This window comes from Pseudonaja textilis, chromosome 4, assembly GCF_049901715.1.
Source record: "Pseudonaja textilis isolate UNSWEBS1 chromosome 4, rPseTex1.2, whole genome shotgun sequence".
In the NCBI taxonomy this organism is placed as follows: Eukaryota; Metazoa; Chordata; class Lepidosauria; order Squamata; family Elapidae; genus Pseudonaja; species Pseudonaja textilis.
Window position 1 is genome coordinate 84717776 of NC_141993.1, and position 23674 is coordinate 84741449.

The 23674-nt window shown below is 41.0% G+C and overlaps 2 protein-coding genes across 2 annotated transcripts in view; both read right to left on the reverse strand.

The window, feature by feature from the left end:
- Positions 1-22: 22 nt before the first annotated feature.
- On the reverse strand, positions 23-13791 carry LOC113439726 (fetuin-B-like). Its single transcript, XM_026705692.2, has 7 exons — positions 13526-13791; positions 11639-11749; positions 10557-10644; positions 8211-8377; positions 5866-5979; positions 3204-3293; positions 23-1730 (listed from the first exon to the last, which is right to left on the reverse strand). The coding sequence occupies exons 1-7, from the start codon at positions 13730-13732 to the stop codon at positions 1254-1256; spliced, it is 1254 nt and encodes a 417-aa protein (XP_026561477.2). The 5' UTR covers positions 13733-13791; the 3' UTR covers positions 23-1253.
- Positions 13792-17330: 3539 nt separating this feature from the next.
- Positions 17331-23674, reverse strand: part of LOC148125908 (fetuin-B-like) — a 17717-nt gene continuing 11373 nt past the window's right edge. The window contains exons 2-7 of the mRNA XM_087933557.1: positions 23182-23292; positions 22271-22358; positions 20766-20920; positions 20164-20277; positions 18780-18869; positions 17331-17797 (exon numbers count right to left, since the gene is read on the reverse strand). Coding sequence (XP_087789683.1) covers positions 17465-17797; positions 18780-18869; positions 20164-20277; positions 20766-20920; positions 22271-22358; positions 23182-23292 — 891 coding nt within the window. The 3' untranslated portion in view covers positions 17331-17464. The remainder of the gene's footprint in view (positions 17798-18779; positions 18870-20163; positions 20278-20765; positions 20921-22270; positions 22359-23181; positions 23293-23674) is intronic.

The following is a 23674-nucleotide window of genomic DNA, read 5'->3' on the forward strand; positions in this document are numbered from 1 at the left end:
AATCGACCACTTCCCACAATAATGGAATCCAGACAGTATTTTATTCATGCGAATTCTAACAACAATCTGCAATTCTCTTCATGTATAGATCTAGAGTAATCATGTGCAACTGTTTATTGCTGTGTTACATGATCACCAGTGAAAGAGAAATGACGTTGGCTGTAGAAACATAATTTACATTGAGTTTCCTTGATAAACATTTCAGTTTCAATGCATTGTTAAAATTTGTTTCATTTTTGCATGTGCACAGATGTTGCCCATCGATTGATCCATTTCATATAATGTAGCTCATATATTCAATTGAGTTTGAAATCGCCAAGACACAAAGTAGGGAAAAGAAAAATAATCTTTTTATTTGTTTCCCACCTTTATTATTTTTTACAAATAACTCAAGGCGATGAACCTATCCATTTTCCTCTTCCTATTTTTCCCCACAACAACAATCTTGTGAGGAGGTTTGGGGGAAGAGAGAGAGAGAGAAAGAGAGAGAGAGAGAAAGAGAGAGGAAGAGGGAGGGAGGGAGAGGGAGAGAATGAGAATGACTGACTCAAAATCACCCAGTTGGTTTTCAATTCTAGGTAGAACTAGAATTCACAATCTCCGGGAATGAGACATAAATATTTGGGAATAATACCTAGTATAAAATAAGGGAAGGAGTGGGAGGGAGGTTAGTTAGTGGCAAGGCCTATGCAATTAAATCAAAATTCCTTTGTTATTTTCAAGTTAATTAAAACTTTTTTTTAGTATGCTACAAAACACGAAGCTAGCAAAAATGGAAACCAAGAGGATTCTGCTTGCATGGGAAGTATCAGCGTTCCAGCAAAACCAGACTCCAATCAAAAACTCTGAGACAGGCATTTCCTCAAAGTTTCTTTTTATTGGAAAAGTCAAACTGGCACATCTGGGAAAACCTGAATCTGAGAGTTCCAGGTTTTCCTTCAATAATTAAAAAATACAAGTCCATCCCTTGCACCCATCATTCCATCACAGGCCCCAATCACCATCTGTCCCAACTTGAGACATCCCGTAGACACTCTGCACTCAGGTGCAGGAATAACATGACCTTGACTGTAAAGAAGAATGCTATTATGTCTAACTACATACGCTCCATGAAATCCCCCCTCCCAATTTCCCAAGCACAAGAATGTGGCAGCTTTGGAAGCTTCTGGTGCTAATATGGCTTCCAAAGCTGACAGGAAGATTTGATGAGTTCCTACTAGATTTCACCATTCAGTTTTTACTGAAGTCTTGGCCTATGAGGGTGAAGGCAGTTGAAGGCCATTGATCTCTATCGCAAGGTCTCCCGGGCATGATGGTGATTCCGAAAACCCACTGGGGAAGGGAGGAATTGCTGGCCTGGTTGACGGTACTGACTGAGGATTGGCTTCAAACTGAGAAGTCAACCCGGATTTAGAAGTTGGTTTGGGCTCCTGGACTTCTGGTAAGGAATGTAGTGAAATATGCTTGCTTGAAGGAGGATAAATGACCACCCGCCCCAATATTTCGTTTTGGTCTGGTAGTATCTTAGTGACGTTAGCTGAGGGGTGAGGATAGTGTGACTCCTGGTCTTCATGCTTATGTCCATGATGTTTGTGGTGGTGGGGATGGGAGTGTTGATGATGGTGTCTGTTCTTTTCGTGGTGATTTCTGTGTCTTTCACCGTCGTCATGATGTTCCTCCTGCCCAGGTTCAGATCCAGACTGTGGAGTCTGTTCATCTGTAACTGGTTGCTAATAAGACAAAAGATATAGAAAGGGGCTTAGGGAGGTGTCTATATCTGGGCCCATAAATTGTGCTTACTTATTTTATGAAATATTCAAGACAGTTGGTGTTAATAACTTCTCAGGATTCAGCTGAGGTGAGATCTTTCCAACTGTATGCTCTCATGGTACCCTTAATTCAGAGGTGGTATTCAGCCAGTTCTGACAGGTTCTGGAGAACTGGTAGTGGAAATTTTGAGTAGTTTGGAGAACTGGTAAATACCACCTCTGGTTGACCCCATCCCCATCTATTCACTGCCTCCCAAGCAGGGGTGGGATTCTACCAGTTCGCACCTATTCGCTAGAACTGGTTGTTAACATTCTAAGCAGTTTGGAGAACCAGTTGTTAGAAGAAATTCCTGGCCTAATCCTGTAAGGAAGGCAGGAAGGAAACATTCTGGTGTTGCTTACAGAAACTGCCTCTCTGTTAACTCTTATTACATTCTTGGCAGGACTAGACTTCCTGTCTCAGGAACTTCTCTGGAGTTTTTTTCCCCTTCTTTGCTGGTACTCTGCTTGTGTGGAGTGATGATTCAAAATTACAATGACATTGGAAAAAGTGACATATGACCATTTTTCACTCTTACGACTGTTGCAGTCATGAGAGGCCAGCCAAGGAGATGCGTGCCTCGATGTGAGTGATATTGAGTTGGCCATGCCCAGCCAATAACATGACCACCAAGCCATGTCCACCACCAAGCCACGCCCACCAACTAAGTCACGCCCACAGAACCAATTGTTAAAAAATTTGAATCCCACCCCTGCTCCCAAGTCCCAGCTGATTGGAGTGCTAGCTGATCGGCTGGGTCTTCTTTTGTTGCCCTGCACAGGAGAATGGAGCTGGAAAGCAGGTTAGTGGGGTGGGGAGGGAATGGGGAATTTGCAGTATATCCTTCCCCTGGAGTGGGGTGGAAATGGGAATTTTACAATATCCTTCTCCTGCCACGCCCACCAAGCCATGCCCACCCAGCCACGCCACACCCACCCAGCCACACCACACCCATCAAGCCACGCCCACAGAATCGGTAGTAAAAAAAATTGAATACTACCTATGAACTTATTTATGCATTTTATATTTTTGAGGGGGGATGTTGTTCAGTTCCTTCTATTTATATTTGTTTATTTCATTTCATTGTTTTATTATTGTATCTTATTTAAGGAGTTATAAAACCACCTCACTTCAGAGGTTTTAGGTAGGAATCCAAAACTGAAATATAATCAAGAGCGTTACAATAAAAACAACTAACAGTAACGTTGTTAAACCAATCTTCTACCTGCTTAATCCAGCGAGGTCTTAACTAGGGATTTTTTAAAGCTATTATTTAACTGAGAAATCGATTGGTGTGTGGGGTAAAGTTCAGTCAGTGATTTTAAAAAGTAAACCATGTTTAACAAACGGAGAGTGAATATTTTCTGCAGATGATTGCTGTCTGAGGAACTTACCAGGTGTGGGAAGAAATGGCATTTTACAGTGACAAATTTCCGATTTTCAATCCGACTGTTTACCACAGAGCCTTTGCATAGGCCTGCCTCCTAGAGCAAAAGAGAAATTTTTCATCAAAAAATGAACAAACCAGAGGTTGTATTCAGCAGGTTCTGACCAGTTCTGGAGAACCGGTAGCGGAAAGTTTGAGTAGTTCGGAGAACCGGCAAATCCCACCTCTGACTGGAGATTTTACAGTATCCTTCCCCAGCCACACCCACCAGGCCATGCCCACAGAACTAGTAGTAAAACAATTTGAAACTCACCACTGGAACAAACTCAAAAGGTTTAAGTTGTTCAGATGTTTTGAATATGCACTAGGACAGCAATACATATTGTTCTTCAAATGTTCTGTATCCGTTACTGTCTATGGTTGGCATGCCGTTTCTCCTCCTCAAAATACAGTATTTTTTGCGCTATAAGACCAGTGGTGGGATTCAATTGTTTTTACTACCGGTTCTGTGGGCGTGATTTGGTGGGCGTGGCAGGGGAAGGATACTGTAAAATCTCCATTCAGAGGTGGTATTTGCCGGTTCTCTGAACTACTCAAAATTTCTGCTACCGGTTCTCCAGAACTGGTCAGAACCTGCTGAACACCCACCTCTGTACAAGATGCTCCAGACCATAAGACGCACCTAGCTTTTGGGGAGGAAAATGAGGGAAAAAAAATTCTGCCTCTGCCTCTCAGCAATTTGTCTCCTTGCAGCAAACAGCCTGGTCAGTTTCAGCACAGTGGTGCCCGGAACGGGCCGAAAATGGGATGGGCAAAGGCCAAACATGGGGTGCGCAGAGGTGGCACTAGGTGGCGGCAGCGATTGGTGATCTCTGCAGCCTGTAACAGCTGATTGATGGTATTCCAGGAGACCGATCCAACCACCAATCAGTTGCTTGTGCTAAATCAGGCTGTGCTGAAACTGACCAGGCTGTTTGCTGTTCGCTTCAAGGTGGCAAATTACTGGGAGGCAGAGACCGAAGGGTGGGGTCTGGCGGGTGGGTGGTGCTTCAGCAACATTATTAACTCTATAAGACGCACTGACATTTCCACCCACTTTTTGGGGGGGCGGAAAGTGCATCTTATAGTGCGAAAAATACAGTAACTGTTTCTGTGCTCCAGTTAGAGTAGATGAACCCGGCATGGCAACTCTCAATTTGTGTTGCTATGCTTGTTAGAAACAGAAATTCTTTCTTTTTCTCATTTCTTGTGCCTATAGAAACTGAGCTACATGCCTAGCATAGGGTTTTTCACTGTGGAATAAAACTGATTCTTAATTTGAAGTGAAGGTACATTTTGTTACTACTCTTGTACTGCCGATGTACATTTCCTGTTCTGTGAGGCTATTAATCAGTTCCTCTCTACTTGTGAACATAGCACAATATTTTGGGAATGCCAAAGTATTCTGCTTCCTTTCAAAGTGGTCTGATCCAACTGTTCTAGGAGTGGCTGGATAGTTTTCTGGAAGATGTAAATATTTTCAGGTGTCACAGAAATGAAACCGTTATTTGAATTATTGTATTCTTATTGATATAGAATTTTAGTTCTTGAAGAATTGCCCTGGCAAATTATAATTAACTTTATGATTTATAAGTTGGCTTAAAGGATACCAAATGATACTGTATAGGTGGAACAGCCTGCTTCCTTGAGTGACATGTATTGCATCTCTAGAGATTATCATGCAATGGTTGGACAGCCAGGTTTCTAGAGATGGAATGGGACAATCCGCTATGACCAACTCATTGTGGCCATCTCGCCACGGCCGTTTCACTGCAGTCTGCATACTCTGGCCATCTTGCTACGGGCATCTCACTGTGGCCAATTGCCATGTGATAACACACCACGTTCAACTTGCAATGGGACAACTCACGGCAGATAATTCCATGCGGGATAACACGATAACTGTCAATGGAAATAATGTCAAAGAAACAATGGCAGATAACCAGTATCATGTTGAGTTATCCCATGTGGAATTGTCTGCGGTGAGTTGTTCTTGCAGCGAGTTGTCCTGTGGTGAGTTGATGGCAGCAAGATGGCCATGGTGAGTTGGCCACAGCAAGTTGTTCTAGACCAGGGCTGTCAAACTCCCAGCCTGCGAGCTGGATGGTGTCATGTGCTGGCCACACCCATGCCCGGTTTAGCGAAGGGGGAAAAAGTCCCAATACGTCATGTGACACCACCATGATAAGGTGAGTTTGACACCCTTTTCTAGATCCTTGAAGGGATGATATGAAAATTCCTTTGCAAGGGGTTCTAACCTTATCATTGTCCATCTCTACACAATCTAATTTTAGATTTAACAACTTCTACTTATTCTTTGTGGAATTATTTCTGTTTCTTCCATTTCTTTTCAAATAGATTAATTCCAGCTATATTCATATCTACCTAACAGTTACCCTTCATATAGAATGGTCGTACTCATACAATATGTTACATCCCAGGCTAACAGAAACTGGTTCCTTACTCACACAAGAAGTTATTTCAAATTAATACGCTTTAGCATGGCATAAGCCGATTACTTAACTCATGCAACCTATAGGATTAGAGGTGGCTTCTCCCAAATTATTCAGTTGTTAGATCTGGAAAAGCAATGTTCTGACAGACTTTGTACAAGATGTCTGAATACTCACTGCAGTATTGGGTGGGAGCAGAGGACACTTAGCGATGATGGACACCGGCTGGCTTTTGAGACAAGCGGTCTCTTGGATGGTGTACTCCACAAAGTTGGAAGGACCAATAACCCACTGTGAAAAAGTCACAGGTAGAAGTTAGAGCAGGTCCCATGAGAGTTATGGGAATCAAAGTCCAACCCGGCTAAGAGTTATGGGAATTAAAGTCCTACCGATCCATAGAGCATCAAATTGAAGAATGGCACGCTCCAAAAGATCAAGAAAGACATGTTAAGCAATTTCAAAGACATCTCCTTTATTGTTCCTCACCTGTAAATAGAAATCTTGCCAAATGAAAGCAATTAAAGATCTGAGGATCTGACTCTGCTGTTTGGCCTGGGGATCCAATAGTGGAATACAGGTAATCCTTGATGTACAACCACAATTGAGCCCAAAATTTGGGTTCCTAAGTGAGACAATGGTTAAGCGAATTTTGTCCCATTTTTATAACTTTTTTTTTTGCCACAGTTGCTAAGTGAATCACTGTGTCAGACATCCAGAAATCCTTCGTTCCAAAACAGTAAGAGATTATGAGATTATGAGAACCGACATAATCTCAAAGTGCTTTATTAGAAACAAAACATTCTAGCATCGTCCGGTGGAATTTCAGTACTGGAATCCTACCATCTCATCCCACAAAATTCCACCTACCTCCACCCCCTTTTCTACACCTCATTAATCACATGAACCAATGATCTGCATTCTCAATTCTCTGCTACGCCACTCTCTGTGACCTTGAGCTAATAACTCATATTTTTTTTTTTTTCCGAAGAACTATTCAATACATCACTTCCTTCTCCAGAACTCTATGGCAACAATGAATTCCAGAGTTGACACTCTGCAGGACTTGACAAAGTTAAGTTAGTCACATAGTTATTAAGTGAATCTGGCTTCCTCGCTGAGTTTGCTTTTCAGAATGTCGCAAAGAGAGATCACATGACCTTTGGACACTGCAACTGTCATAAACACAAGTCAGTTGCTCAGTGTCCGAATTTTGATCATGGGACCATGTGTCGGGTTCCATATTCGACTACGCCCACCAGTCATACAAGAATGAAAGACGCTAATCGGAGATCCCTTCCACCTGCGATGAAGTGGATGCGGAATGCGGATTCCCTAGGATGATGCCTTTCACCGCTACCTGGGAGGGGGAGGCTGAATGTGAATTCCCACATGGTGGCTGGGGCGCTTCGCTGTAGTGCGGGGAGAGGGATTTATGCATCGGGTGTTACAGGGTGTTCAGGAAAGTAGAATGGATCGTTGATAAGGAGAATGCAGAGCATTTGAGGCTATGGCATGGGAATAGAGTCTAAGTAGCTAATTAGCCATATTAGGAAACGTTGAATACATGGGGAATTAGAATAGGGCGGTCTAGAGGAGGTAGCTGCGATTAGATGGGTGGGGTTATGCTATGAAGAGAGCTGGAAGGCAAATGTCCCAGCGCTAACCTAGATTGGAATTCAAGCCGTTATCACCAGATGGGATGTGTGTTACTTGTACAAATAAACAACTGCCTGCATCAGTATTTGTTGGTTTGTATCTCGGGAATACAAACATCTTGAAGACCAGCTGACACCATGGGGATGCTGCAAAGGTCATAAGTGTGAAAAAGGGGGTCATCAGTCACTTTTTTTTCAGTGCTGTTGTAACTTTGAACGGCCACTAAATGAACTGTTGTAAGATGAGGACTACCTGTACCACAGTGGAGAGGGCTACTTGACAAACTAGCTGACCTCATCTCCCCTGTGTATTCCTGCTCTCCCCACCCATCTTTTAATTCATATTATTGCCCTTTCCTCATTTATTTTTATTGTTTCGTTGCTTTGCTATTGTTATGTTTATATTTTTTTAAATTATTTTTTCTGTTTTACTGTTGTCAGTTGGCTAGAGTAGCCCTACAGAAAGAGGGGTGGCATATTCGTTTGACAAATAAGCAAGCAAATGAATGACTTACTTCGCCAAAGATATTTTCTGAGAACTCTGAAAACTTGCAACTGTCTCCCATCCAAGTATCAGCCCAGCCTTATCCTTCTTAGCTAGAAGTTTTGGTAGTTTTCTGCCCAATAAATAGTATTGAAGAATATTTGTCCTTAGAATTGGGAATTATGACTGGTGGCTAGGTAGACTTGCTTACCAATAAAGCAGCTTTTCCTAATCTGGTTTTCTTTGAAGTTTAGGCACTGTTACCTCCACAACTCTTTTAGTTTTATTCCCAACATATCTGAAGGATGACAGATGGGGAATTGCTACAAGAATTAATCTGTTCCATCCAAACCAAGGATGCAGCTTTGAAGTTTCAGTGTTACCTGTGATCTGGCTTTGGTGACATTGAGGATGGTGAAATAATGAACATGGTTGCTTTCAGCGTTGAATTTGGCCAGGCTCTCAGCTGCTGTTTCCCAAAATGTGGCTTCAGAAGGATCTCCAGGGGTTGGACAATCAGGGCAGATTTTTGCCATAGCAGTTGAAGAAACTATAGAGAACGATATAGCAAACATTTAGAACAGTGTTCCTAAAACCTTGGCAACTTTAAGGAGGGTGGATTTCAACTCCCAGTCAGCACTGATGTCTAGGAAATTGTGAGAGTTGAAGTTCACCTATCTTAAGGTTGCCAAGGTTTAAAAACACTGAATTAGAAGACTGGTCCAATATAGAATTGGATTTCAGCGCATATATTTAAATGAAAGCACAAATGGAAGTGCAGAGTGTCAAACTTGGAGCCATCTTTAAACATCTGCAGGGTTGCCACTAGGGGTGGGCTTCAAAATTTTTAGCAACTAGTTCGCTGCCCAGTTGCTGGGTGGGCATGGTCATGGTGGGCGTGGCCTAATCAGCCACCTGTACCATAGCAGGGAGACTGTTTTCGCCCTCCCTGGGCTCTGGAGGGCGAAAACGGCCTCCTCAGGCACCAGAGGCTCTCTGGAGGCTGGAAATGGGCCCATTTCCGGCCTTCTGGAGTTTTCGGGAGGCCCATATTTTGCCGTCCTCAAGCCTCCACACAGGCCCTGCACTCATCTGGCATCCAAAATGGGCCATGTGGGGACTCCTGGGAGAGGTGGGGTGGGGTGGGTGGGGCCAGCCAGGGGTGGGATTTGCCAGTTCACCAAACTGGTCATTTAAAAGCCATAAAATTAGCTATGGGTTCACCCAAACTGGGGCGAACTGTTAGCAGCCCACCTCTGGTTGCCACAGCGAAGCTGGATGGAACTGTGGGAAAGGGAGGGGGAGTAGCGATAACTGGGGGATATATAGCTAAAATAACATTCTTTCTGCTGGGAACCAAGGACACACTCACCAGCACCTGGAGGGGTGAGGATGGGAGATGTCCGGGATGGGGAGAGAGACCTGATTGGGGCATGTGATGGTTGCATGTAATGGGGGGGGTGGTAGAATTTTGGAGTTTGAACTGGGTGGGGAAAACACAGGGAATGTTAGAGTCAGGTTTTCACCAGCTGTGCCAATATGACATGCCTAATAAATCTATACTTTGAGGAACCCTGCCTTGGAGTTTTGATTTTGTCTGGGCTGTTACTTGGAACCCTGACCCAGAGAACTTGGATTTGATTGAAAATTTGAGCCTCTTTGTCTCCTGACCATGTTACTGTATGAGCTTATTGTCTGAGTCAGAGGTGGGGAGTGATGGCCCCTTTATGACTTGTGGACTTCAATTCCCAGAATTCCTGAACCAGCATGGCTGGCTCAGTAATTCTGGGAATTGAAGTCCATAAGTCATGAAAGGAAAGGCCATAGTTCTCCATTCCTGGTCTAAATGGATGATCCAATCTACAGGTGCTTAGCAATTATTCCTCATACTTTCAAAATCTTTATTTCTTCCTCAAACTTAGGTACATGTAATTGAAAAAATTATATCATGCAAAGCCATCTTGGGGAAATTAGAATAAGATATATGAAAACAGGATAATGAACTACAATATGTTATAATTAACCTGACTCTGGTTATATACAATAGGCCTTTATAGGCTGCCAAGTTGTACAGGGCTTCATGAATTGAACATAAAGTGTAATTTTGGCTTGAACAGAAGATAAAAAAATCTGAACTCCATTCTTGGATCCATTCTCTCCATTTTTTGAATTTGAGAGAGAATTTCAGTTGCTATTCCCTGATTCATGGTTTAATTTAGGCATTAGAATTAGATGCAAAGAGATAACATATTTATTCTGTCAAGGATTTTTTTCTGTAGATGTGCAAAAATATGTACTTTATAAAATTACTGCAATATCAGAACAACATGAAGATCATCACGTTTTTTACTCTGATGGTAAATTTTGCACACCCAAAAATCTGAACAGAAATACACATGTATCAAAGTGCAAAGTGTACAAAATAAAAATGGACAACAATTCATTAGAATTTTAAAAAGTTGTGAGAAACTACACATGCAAAATGCATATGAGCCACGTGAAAATTTATAGAAAATTAAATTGGGCCAAAGAGCACCTTTGGTTGAGAAGTCGAGCAAACTGAAATTCCAGATATCCTGAAGTCAGAAACAAAGTCTTAAAAATTTAACGTTTGCATCTACTTTTTAAAATACTATAGGAAAATCTGTAAAACTGCAATTGACAGTTATGCGTGCTTGGATAGATTTTTCCTGCAAAAGTATAGGTAGGAAAATATGGAAAATACATACGTGGGCGTAAAACACAGTCATAACTGTATAGTTGTGAATGATCTGAATTCTTGTTGAAATGAATTATTACTTTGCATTGGCCATAGACCTGGAACAAGAAAAGATAGTTTGTGTTAGTGCCACCCATTTCTTTCACCAATCATTCCATGATACATAATCAAAAGCTGTATCTTTTTCACACATTAGACTCAAGTTTACATTCCTTCCAAAATGAGGGGAGTCAAATTTTCTACATTTCTTCTTCTCCATATCCCTACAGTTCCTACATTTCTTCCTGCAATTTTATCCAGCCCCGTTTTTCTACTATGGATCAGAAGCAGAAGCTGACTGCAGGGAATCATTGTATATGTGCACACATGCTAAGAGGAACCCATGGAAAGAGTAAAGAAGTGGTGAAGGAAATTCCAAAGAGACATGTTTATTGTGATGCGACAACAAACTCGAGAAAAATACTCCACTCCTCCACTCACAATAGAATTCCCTATGCCTCCAGGTGCGAAATTCTGGGCCTGGACAATTTGGAACTGTGCCGCCTGCAGTCCGATCTAAGCATAGTTCACGAAATTGTCTGCTAGAACATCTTGCCTGTCAATGACTTCTTCAGCTTCAGTCACAATAATATATGAGCAAACAACCAATACAAACTCAAGGTAACCGCTCCAAATTCGATTGCAGAAAATACAACTTCAGCAACAGACTGGTCAACACCTGGAACGCCTTACCCAGCTCCGTTGTTACAGCCTCAACCCCATTGTCACAGCTTCAATCTCAAACTGTCTACCATGGACCTTACCCCATTCCTAAGAGGTCCTTACAGAGGGCGTGCATAAATGCACCAGCGTGCCTACTGTCCCGGTCTTACTGTTCCCATTTATCTGAATTTACTTCCTTTGTTCTTGTTTATGTTCATACTTACACTTGTTATCTTGTACATGTTTGACAAACAAACAAATAAAATAAATAAAATAAAGTGGGTAGAGTGACACCCTCAACCTCCTTTGCAAACCAGTTCAAAACCCAGATCTGACTTCCTTCCAATCCCGGTTGGTAGTTTTTAAAAACTAAATAGATCTGTTACTTACTGTTTCATGCGCATCTCTAATTTTGCACTCTTTCCACAATTTTCTGCTCTTGACATGGCATTCAGTTTCTAATACATCCAAGGTGACATAGAAAAGAGAACCACCCATCCACTATGGACAAACAAAGGAAAACTTTTGGAAAGGGAAAACAACGTGTCAGTCGCCATAAGTATATTACCTGGAATTAAATTAACCTTCAAGTCACCATTTAGAAAAAGGCAAGAATTCAGCCCACTTTCACTCAGTGTCAGGAAACCAACCACCCTTCTGATGAATCCAGCAATGTCTGGTTAGAAGATGAGCAGGGACGGTCCATGGGATATGCAGTCAGTCATCTGGCTCTGATTGTAATGGAAATTGATTTCTTCTTCTTCTTTAACTCCCATGTGGAAGAGTTGGGATCATAAACTAAGCTCCTGTAGGGGAAGCTTTAATCCTGCACAACTTGCACACAATCACCCAACTCCAAAATATACATTTATTTTATGAAACACCAAAAGAGATGTTTGGACATCATAAAAAAAATATCATTATCTTACTTTGTTTTAAAAAATTGCAATCTGTAAGATGCTACATTAAAAAAATACCGTCAATCTTCATTTCAAAATATATGAAAGGGGAAGGTTCCACAAAGCTTTTAGAACTTTTATTTAGGTCAAGAAGAAAGGCCTTTCTTTTTTTCTTGGAACTGATAGCTGTCTGGTTACCACGTTTTAACTTTTTCCTATTAATGCTGGCTTGTTTGAATTGAATTTAGAACACCACAGCACCATCGCTGCTGAGTATCTTCAAGTGATTAGGCAGGTCGCTGATTCTGTACAAGTTGTGGGGATTGGAAGGAAGACACCAAAACATGTTGGAGCTTTGAATGCTGAAACATTTATGAAACAGAGTTGTCCATAGAATCATCAGGTGGTGTTCTAGTATTTGAAGAGTCCCATAAAGCAAAGGGGTCAACTTTATTTTCCACAGCACCAGAAGGCAAGACAAGAAACCATGGATGGAAATTAATCAAGGAGAGAAGAAATCTAGAATTAAGGAGAAATTTCCTAACAGTGAAAATAATTAATCAGTGGAACAGTTTGCCTTCAGAAGTTGTAGATGCTCCATCACTGGAAGTTTTTAAGAATAGACTGGACAGCTACTTATTTGAAACGGTATAGGGTCTCTTGCTTGAGTCAGGGGTTGGACTAGAAAACTTTTGAGGTCCCTTTCAACTCTATTCTGTAATTCTGTAACCATTTATTCCAAATTATTTACGCTTGGGGCAAAAGAATTATTTGAAACCTGGGGAATAGCCATTATAGCCACAACTGGCCACATCAGCTTTACTTGAACGATCTAGGGGAGATACAACCCAGTGGTGGGATTCAATTTTTTTTACTGCCAGTTCTGTGGGCATGGCTTGGTGGGTGTGGCAGGGGAAGGATACTGTAAAATCTCCAGTCAGAAGTGGTATTGGCCGGTTCTTTGAATTATTCAAATTTTCCACTACCGGTTCTCCAGAACTGGTCAGAACCTCCCGAATACCACCACTGGTACAGCCCTGTCTCATTAAAGAAAAGAGGAAATAGTCAGGGGCATTAAGAGCTGTTATTGAAGATAATTGATTCATTCAGTATTATGGTAATGATGCACAACAGAGGGTGTAGGACAAATAGTGGCTTCCCCTTCTCTCCATAGACACAATTTATTAGGTCCATCAAATCTAGTTTGGAAGAATCAGGATGACTAGCAGATACAGGAAAGAATTGGTTGGAAATGAATGGCTGTCTGTTTTTTCTTTTTCTTTTTACCAGTGCAGATAGCCCTAGTTTAATATAACATCTTTAAAGATGGATGCTATCAAATTGCAGGAAAGAAAATAATAGAAGAGGGAGATTTTACCTCGAGTATTTCATGGACATCAAAAATGCGCTGGAGGCCAAGAACGTAGCCTTCTTTCCGATGTGCATTGAGTTTGTTTAGAGCCATTTCTGCAGCAACCTTTACCTGCGAAGAATTGCACATTGAGGGAAGAAAGTGAAAAGGTGGAGAAGGAACCACTGAGTGAAGCATCTGAATGCCGATGAAGAAGGAAATCAAAAGAGACATTTTGGAAATGTTTGAGGAATCAGAGAAGACATCAACTGGAGCCAACCTGGGAGAACAAGGCTAGGAAAGATCTTTACGTTTCTTTATATACTTAAAATCAATAGCTAATATTTGTCTTTTCTATCTCACAGTGACCCTCACCTTTAAACTTCAGCATACACGTTATAAACACCAAGTCAAAGATTAGAAGTCTTTGCGTGTGTGGCTCTCATGAAGCAACAACCAAGTTGTTGGATTTGAATCACTACACCAAAAAATTATGGCTGTCTTTGTTTTAAAAATGAAATGTAGGACCCAGTAGAGTTGATTCACCACTGGAACTAAAATATAGGCAGACTAAAATACAGGTAGTCCTCAACGTACATTCACAATTGAGCCTAAAATGTGTGTTACTAAGCGAGACAGTTGTTAAGTTACTTTTTCCCTATTTTGCTACTTTTCTTGTCACAGTTGTTAAGCAAATCACTGTAGTTTTAAGTTAGTAACACAGTTGTTAAATGAATCTGGCTTCCTCATTGACTTTTGGTCACAAAAGAGGATCACTTGATCCCGGGACACTGCAAATGTCATTAATATGAGTCCATGGCCAAACGTTTGAATTTTGATCACATGTCCACAAGGATGCTACAAAGGTTGTAACTGTGAAAAATGGTCATAAGTCACTTATTTCTGTGCTGGTGTCATTTTGAATGGTCACTAAATGAACTGTTGTAAGTTGAGGACTACCTGCAGTCTTTCTGGTTATCCTTATTTATTTTATATTTATATATCCAACATCTTAACCACCCATTTCCTTCACAGAGGAAAATCATGTTAGAACTGTGATCTATCCCAGAGTCCAGACGTTTTAAAAAGAAATGAAGGAGTCTTATTGTGGCTGCAAATGGGCAGAGACCAGACTCAATTCCACTCAGTTGCGCTGGACGGGGCCAGTGCAATTCTCCCAACTGCTTTGATTGAGGTGGGAGAACATTCTCGGGATGACAAATGTCAGCGTTCCAATCAAACTCTGCACCCCAAATTCAGCACTCAGAGACAAAGTCCATCCAAGTAAGAATTTATTAGAGAAGACGTATTGACACCTCTGGGGAAAACCCAAATCTGAATTCCTGCATTTCCCCCTGCTATATTAAACCCACACCCAGCCAGGGGTGGGCTGCTTGGGGGTTCGCAGGGGTTTGCGGGAGAGCCCCTAGCTAAGATTCTGTGCAGTTTGGAGAACCCCCAAATCCCACTCCTGCCTGGCCATGCCCACCCCACCCTGCCTCTCCTGAGAGTCCCCACACGGCCTATTTTGGAGGCGAGGTAAGTGCAGGGCATGTGGGGAGGCTCAGGGAGGGTGAAAAATAGGCCTCCCGGAAGTTTGGGAAGGCCGGAAATGGGCCCGTTTCCAGCTTCCAGAGAGCCTTCAGAGCCCTGGAGGCCGTTTTCACTCTCCTGGAGGCTCAAGGAAAACCTCTGGAGCCTGGTGAGGGTAAAACTCCTCCCCCCCCCGCCGTGGTGCAGGAGGCGTACTAGGCCAAGCCCACCCAGCAACTAGGCAGAGAACCCTTTGCTAAAATTATTGAAGCCCAGCCCTGCACCCAGCTCCACTACTGATGACCCGCAAGTCACACTGTCCAATCCACCTCCATTCTGAACTCCTGCCAAGTCCAGTCATTCCCCTCCAAACTCCAGGGACTCGACCTTGAGCTTGGGTGAAAGAATGTTGTGGCGGCTATCCTCCCTTCTCACTTCACTCTCATTCCCACAGTTACCCATCCTCCCTTGTGACAACCCCAAATCTGATTCAAAATGGATTCAGAGCTGACAGACAGGTGGACTGAAGCCCAGAGACCTTGTTTTTCGGTCCTTGGACTGGCCCTGCAAAATGGCCTCCTACAGGAAGTTTGATTTGATTTATTTGATTTGTCAATCGCTTACAAGATAATAGGTATCAGTATATACATAGTTATGAATACATGAAATGGGTACATATAAGAAAAATAAAAGAAACTATAGGACAGGAACGGTAGGCACATCGGTGCGCTTATGCACGCCCCCTGCAGACCTCTTAGGAAAGGGGTGAGGTCAATAGTAGACAGTCTAAAGTTAACGTTTTTGGGGTTTGGGGAAGAAACCACAGAGTCAGGTAGAATATTTCAGACATTGACCACTCTGTTCTGAAGTCGTATTTCCTGAAATCAAGTTTGGTGCGGTTAACCTTGAGTCTGTATCTATTGTGTGCTCTTGTATTGTTATGGTTGAAGCTGAAGTATTCATTGATAAGTAGGACATTGCAATGTATGATTTTATATACTATACTTAGATCAGACCAAAGGCGGAGTAGTTCTAGGTTTTCTAGGTGTAGAATTTCAAGTCTGGTGGCATAAGGTATTCCGCAATGAGTAGAGGAGTAGAGAACTCTTCTTGTGAAATATTTCTGGACTTTCTCAACTGTGTTAATATCAGATATGTAATATGGGTTCCAGACTGATGAGCTGAATTCGAGTATTGGTCTAGCAAATGTTTTGTATGCTCCAGTTAGTAGTGTGATATTACTGGAGAAAAAGCTACGCAGGATTAGGTTAACAACTCTTAATGCCTTTTTGGTTTTGCAGTTACAGTGGGCTCTAGCACTTAGACCATTAGAGATGAGTATACCAAGGTCCATGACAGAGTTTGAATCATCAACAAGGTCTTGACTATTCAGCTGGTATTTTATTTTCTGATTTTTTTATTGCCAATATGTAAGACAGAGCATTTGTTTGTTGAGATTTGAAGTTGAATAAACGAGATGTTATCTCCCGCCTATCAGCCATTTGGAAACCCGCCCTCATTAACAAACGAGTACCTAACATGAAGAATGACACCAGACCCACACCCACAAGGGCCACACAAGATGCTACCACCACACTTCCATGTAGAAAGCAGACTCACACCCACACAGAAGATGAGACATGACCACGGACCAGAAGCCATACGGCAGCTGCATCACTACCCGCTTCAAACCCCTCCGACCTATACATGAAGCAAACTGACGCCCACCATGAAGATGTGGCACGACTACGAATGCAAAGCCAAACAGCAGGATCACAGCTCACCAGCTAAAATCCCCCAGCAACTAAGACTAACCTGAGCACAACCAAGCCCCCACCTGAACAGAACACACATATATTTATTCTTAAGTTTTCGTGGGTACTTACATGTATGGCATTCATCTTTGTCCGGGTATTTTCCCACGTCATTGTAGTTGTGCTTTTAAAGTTGTAGCAACGTTTTGGCAGAATCTCATCTGCCATCATGATGTGGGAAAATCACCACAATGACGTGGGAAAATACCCGAACAAAGCTAAATGCCATACATATATATATATATATATGTATATGTATACACACACACACACACACATATATAATATACACACGTGTGTGTGTGTGTGTGTTTGTGTGTGTGTGTATGTGTAAATGTTGAAAACTACTGGTGATCTTAATTTTCTGCTCCTTACAATGGGAAAAATACCTGGCATTCTCCCAGGGTCTTCTGCATAGCTTGTGCATTTGTTTCCAAAGAATAAATGGAAGGAAAAATCTGATTTTGAAATAATCACTACAAAGGTTGTCATGTTGCGTGGTTTCTTTTATTGAATGTTTTTGATATTACCTTGAGCAGAAAAGTAGTTGCTGTTGTTGTCATAATAAGGAAGGAGGGAAGGGAGGGAGGGAAAGGAGAAACATTCCTGAATAAAGTTTTCAGTGTTGTCCATCACTCCCTGCTTGGGAAGCTTCAGCCAGTGGCGGTGAAGGTAGTTGAAGACCAGGGATCTGTATTGCAACCTCACCTGGGCATGAAGCTGATTGTGAAAATCCCTTGGGGAAGGGAGGAATGGTTGGTTTGGTCAAATGAGACTTGGCTATCTCTTGTGGAGAAGCAAGACTAGGGCGAGAGCTTGGATTGGGCTCCTGCGCTTCTGGCACAGCATGCTCCCTCGAAGGTTCATTGTTGACAACTGTTTCCTTCTGTTTTGTGGATGTTTCTGTGGCATTAACATGAAGATGGTGTAGCTCTTGGTGTTCAGACCCAGACTGTGATTAGACAAAAGATACCAAAAAGTGGTTCAGGCAATTGACCATTATCTACATTATAGGTTGTGTTAACTTATTTCATGAAATGTTCAAGACAGTTGATTCTGCTCTCTAGATGCAACAGAGGGAGACCTCTCCAGCTGTACTTCCTCACAGGAACAACTTAATTATTGTCAGTCTTGCTAGGAGGATGGATAGGAAACACGTCCAATTCTACTTTGTTGTATGGATATATTAAAAAAAAAATCTCGCAAATCTGAAGGTACAAATCACCCATCTCCTTTACAGCCCAAGAAACTAGGGAGCGTAACTTCTGAACTTCTTTCTCCATCCATTATGCAGCTGCTGGCTATCTGTCCTAGTGGTTAACGTGAAGAATTGCAGGGAAACTCTGCCCACAGTCTGGAGTTTGATGCTGACAGGGCTCAAGGTTGATTCAGCCTTCCATCTTTTGGAGGTCGGTAAAATGAGGACCCAGATTGTTGGGGGCAATATGCAAATAATGTTTACATTATAAAGAGAGTGCTATAAAGAACTATGGGACAATATACAAGCCTTACATGCTATTGCTATTGCTCTCTTTGTGCCATCTCTTTCCACATACATTTACAATTACCTATCAACTTCTTTCTCTACTTATTTGTGAGATGGATGTCATTCGATTGTTGCTAGTGATTTCATTGTATTCCTGTATTTTAAGTTTTATAAACTTCCAGAGGCTTTAGGCAGAATTTTAAGGTCAAAATATAATAAAGATCATTATTAAAATAATGGCATCTCATAAAAATCTTATAAGCAGATTTTCATCTGCCTGCTTAATCAAGTCAGGTCTTAAGTAGTGATTCATTGAGTTATTATTTAACTGAGAAATCTGTTGGTTTGCTGGTTTGAAGTCCAGTCAATTGTGTTTTAAAATATAAACTATACTTAACAACACAGGAATAAATATTTTCTGCAGATGATAGCTGTCTTAGGAACTTACCGGATGTGGAAAGAGTTCACAATTCGCAGTGACAATGTTGGTACCTACTTTCCAGGTTTCTATCTTAGAGCCTTTGCATAGGCCTCTCACCTAGAACAAAGGAGAAAGTTTTCATCAACAAAATCCAAGAAATTTAACCTGCCATGATTTCTAATATGCAGTGGGATAGCACTGGATATGGTTGATCAGATGTTCTGTATCAAAAGACCTTCTCCATTTCTCCCACTGGTTGCCATGCCATTTCTCATCAGAATGACCATTTCTGTTGTCCCATTAAGAGCCTCCATGGGAAAGCTGAGTTCTCCTGCTATGCTTTTTAGAATTTTAAAATCTTTCTTAGCATAGTAATCAAACCATTCTACGGATTTATTGAAATTGATTTTCTAGAATAGGAAATGCATTTTGGTGTTCCAGATATTAATTTTGGTATTTTAATAATTATATTGCCATAATGATATACTCTTTGATCATTGTAGAATTCTCCTGCAAAATTTTAGAAATTGATAATTAACTATAGGGTTCATGGGTTTGGCTTGGGAAATAACAAATTACTATGTCTGAATTCAGATGCAAACTAACTGAAACAGACTTCTTCCTTCACTTGTTAAGGGCTCATTTAAGGTTGGAGAACCAATTTTTTGGGATGATAAGATTATTCCAGCTAGGAATGGAGTTTGTTTGGAGCAGAATTCCACCAATGCCCATTCCAACACGACTCTAATCCTGCTCTCCATTTCTAGAAGGGTGACATATATCCTTCAGTTGAATGGTAAAAATAATGGTCTGAAAGTAGGTTTAAATATTAGCCTCTTTGGAGGCTTCAATGTGCTTCATTATTTATTTGTTTATTAAATTTATATGCCACCCATCTTAGTGTCCTGAGTGACTGTGATGGCTTACAATAAAATAAAAATATAGGAATAAAACATTAAACCTCCATTGCCCTCATAGTTATTCTTTCTACGTTTAGATGGATTTATTATGGCTAATATGAGCATTTGCCTCCCAGTTACTTTTCATTTGCTAACTTGCTAAACACATTGATGAATAAAAGAACTCAACAAGAAACTACTCAAGGAGAGAAGCAACCTAGAACTAAGGAGAAATTTCCTGACAATTAGAATAATTAATCAGTAGAACCACTTTTTCCAGAAATTATGGGTGCTGCATCACAGGAGGTTTTTAAGAAGAGTTTGGACAATCATTTGTCTGAAATAGTAGTAATTTCCTGCTTGAGCAGTGGACTAGAAGACGTCTTCCAACTCTGTTGTTCTGTTCTGTTCTGTTCTGTTCTGATAAGAACAGTGTAAAATTTGGTTCTTTAGAAGATATGTATTGAACCACGATTTCAATCTAGGTTTTATGCAAGATTGTGAATACTTACTGCAGTTTCAGTAGGAAGGAAAGAGCATTGAGTGATGTCAGACACAGGTGGTCTTTTAGGACAGGAAGTCTCCTGGATGGTGAATTCTATATTGTGCAAAATTCCACTAACCACCTATAGAAAGTCATAAACATTTAGAGTAGGTCACATTGTCTGCAGGAAATGGTCCCCATAATCTTGAGTGCCCTATCAATCTTTAATCACCTGAAGTCTTACAGTCCCCATAATTCTTAGCACTAGGAGAACTGATAGGATGTCAAATGTTGTTATCAAGAAGGGGACACAAATACATTCAGTAATCAAATTGAATGTAATATTATAGAAAGACCAGAGTCCCATCTATGTGGGAAATTGGAAGTTCCCAGGGAAGTCCTCTGGCAGATTAACATTTTCTTTAACCTCAGATTTCTACAGACTCTGAGAATCTGTCTATTCACTTCCTTTGGCAATCATGTAGAAATCAATTGCCCTCTCTTGGAATTATTTCTATTATTTTTCATTTCTACATTTCGCAGAAACCCTGGGTTTCTGTAGCAGTCTCTATACAAATCAAGGATACAGCGTCAACTTTCTTGCTCAAAAATACTCCACCTCAACTTTACCTGTGAACTTGCTTTGGTGACCTCAAGAAAGGCAAAATAACGATCGTGGTCATTTTCAGCATTGAATTTGGCTAGGCTCTCTCTTGCTATTTCCTGAAATCTGTCTTCAGAAGCATTTTGGCGACTTGGACAGCCAGGGCAGGGAGGACTGGAATCTTTGGGGGAAGGGGGAAAGTATCATTTAAAAAGTTGAGACAAGGCATTTGAAATATGAGCGTGTATGTGTAAATGACAAATGAAAGCTGAAAGCTTCTATCAGCTTGAAAATTAGCATCTCTCACCAAGCTGTATTTAGTCAGGATCACAGTTGTTTAGCAACCTTAACACAACTGTACAGAACCAGTGAAGCCTGTCTTTGGGAAGGGTACAAATCTGAAGGCAGGAACCAACAGAAGATAATATCTGTAGCTCAGCATTGGACTGTGGAGTCCTTGGTGCTCTCTCAACTTGGTGGCTTTGCTTGTAAATGGTTTGTTACATAAGACTGTCTCTGCCTCCTTGTGCCAATCAGCATCAGACCAGAATCTCCAAAAGCAATCTCAGTTCAGATTCTTTTTCCCTTCTGCTTAATTGTGTCTGATTCCTGGAGACTTCCTGGATAAGCCCTGGCAATTTTCTTGTTTTTCAGAAGTGGCCTCCCATTATCTCCTTCTTAGGGCTGAAAGAAAGTGACTGATCCAAGGCCACTATTGGCTTCATGGACAAGGTGGAACTAGAATTCTCATTCTCCCAGTTTCTAGCTGGATGATATAGCCACCCCAGAAACTGGCTATCCATCTGGGATACTTTTTTCTCTTATGATAGAACGAGATTCTGGAACATAATATATTTTGATAATGAATATGCCAAAACTTTTATTCTATGATCAATTAACACCTGACGAAGTAGATGCCTCTTTATCTAAAGTTGCAACAACTTCTAGTTCACACAATTCACTTTCTCCCTAACAAAGTCATGTCGGTAAAACTTGAATCAGGTATTCATCGCTAAGGTTCTCATGTACTGAATCGCAAATGAATCAAAGCAGGTTGTTTTGCAAAACAGACTGAGACATAATCAAATCAGCATTTTTTAAAAACCTAATTAAGAAACTAGAGTATGTAGTAGTTGCTTAGCAATTTCTGCTAATTTCTCAAAGTTCATGCTTCTTCCAAACATTTGTACTCATAAATTTATTATGGAAGGTCGGTTCGACCTAAGAAAAAAGGCTGGTAGAAAGTGCACACAGAAAAAAGTATGCAAAAAATGCATAATTTTGCAACAAAAATATATAGAAAAGGATATTGGGCCAAACCGTATTTGTGGTTGAGAAAGGGAATAAAATGAAATTACAGATGTAGCCTAAGATAGCCACACGAATGAAAGTGTAAAATTAAATTTTGGGGCTTCTGAATCTACTTTTTAAACTTCATTGAGGATATCTGTAAAACTGCAATTGCAAGATATATATGCTTGGATAGATATTTTTTGCAAATCTACATGCAGCAATCATGGAAAATACATACGAGGTCGTAAAATGCAGTCATTTCTGTACAGGAACGAATCATTTGAATGTTTGTTCAATTTAATTATTACTTTACATTGGCCAAAGACCTAAAACAAGAGAAAGTAGCTTGTATTAGTGCCACCCGTTTCTTCTACCAATGATTCCTCTTACACGTAATCAAAAGGTGTATCTTTTCCACATCTTAGGCTCAGAATCACTTTCCTTCCATAATGTTTTCTGCATATCTATAGAACATTTCTTCCTATGGTTTTGTACAATCGTCTTGATTTATTTTTTTTGCACTGCAAGAATGTATTAGGAGTTACTAGGAAATGCTCAGATCCAGAAGATGTAATCTCTGTGCTGCCTACGGTGACCTAAGCTTAGTACACAAAATCGTCTGCTACAACGTCCTACTTGTCAACGACTACTTCAGCTTGAACCGCAATAACACACGTGGAAACAATAAAGGGGGTCCTTAAGAAGCAGTCGAAGAACTGCTTCCTCTCCTTTCGGGGTGCAGGCATGGAAAAACCAGTTGAAGTTGCAGAATAAAATATTTTGGAGACCTTTTGCAGGTGTAAGAGCTGTGGGGCAGCGGGACTGGCCTGCCAAGAGAAATTATGAGTTGTTTTTTGAGTTCCTGCACTGAGTTGGCGTTGGACCCCTTCGTCTCCCTCCCTTTCAATGCTATGATTCATATGTCCAATGCTATTGATTTGAAATGGCAACCAAGTGCAGGGAACTATCATGAACCCAAAGATGCCAAGGGAGTAGCAGTGAAAATGTTCCGAAATGAGATGTTTGTTGCCACATGGCAAATGGGTGAGTGACTCCCTCTGCCTCCTTTGCAAACAAGTTTCAAACCCAGATTTCACTTCTTTCCAAAACCTGCTGATAGTTCTTTAAATAAGGAGACACATTACTTACAGTCTCGTATGGTTCTCTAAACTCGCACTCTTTCCACAGTTTCTTACTCAAGACGTGGCATTTGGTTTCTAACACATCCAGAATGAGGTAGAAAACAGAATCGCCATCCTGCTACGGACAAAAGAAACTCTTGAAAAGGCAAGGCTTAAAGTGAATTACTTTCAGTACATTAGATGAAAATAAAGTAGCCTTCAAATAAAGCCAGGAGGTTTTACGCCAGACAGTTTGTTACATGCGGCAAAACATTAATTTTAATCCAAGCAAGGGTGAATATCTATTATCATGAAACCTGATCTCAAATGATTACCTTAGAATGTCTTGGACAGATATTACAGATATTAGGGTAGAAATGACCAGGGATAACAAGATCTTTCACAGAATATATATATTAGTTGTTTGACTCAGTCCAACGGTAAAGCTGGACCGACTTCGAGTTTGTCTTTTTATTAGGGCTACCAAATCTAGGCTATCTCTCTTGGGTGCCATAAAGTGA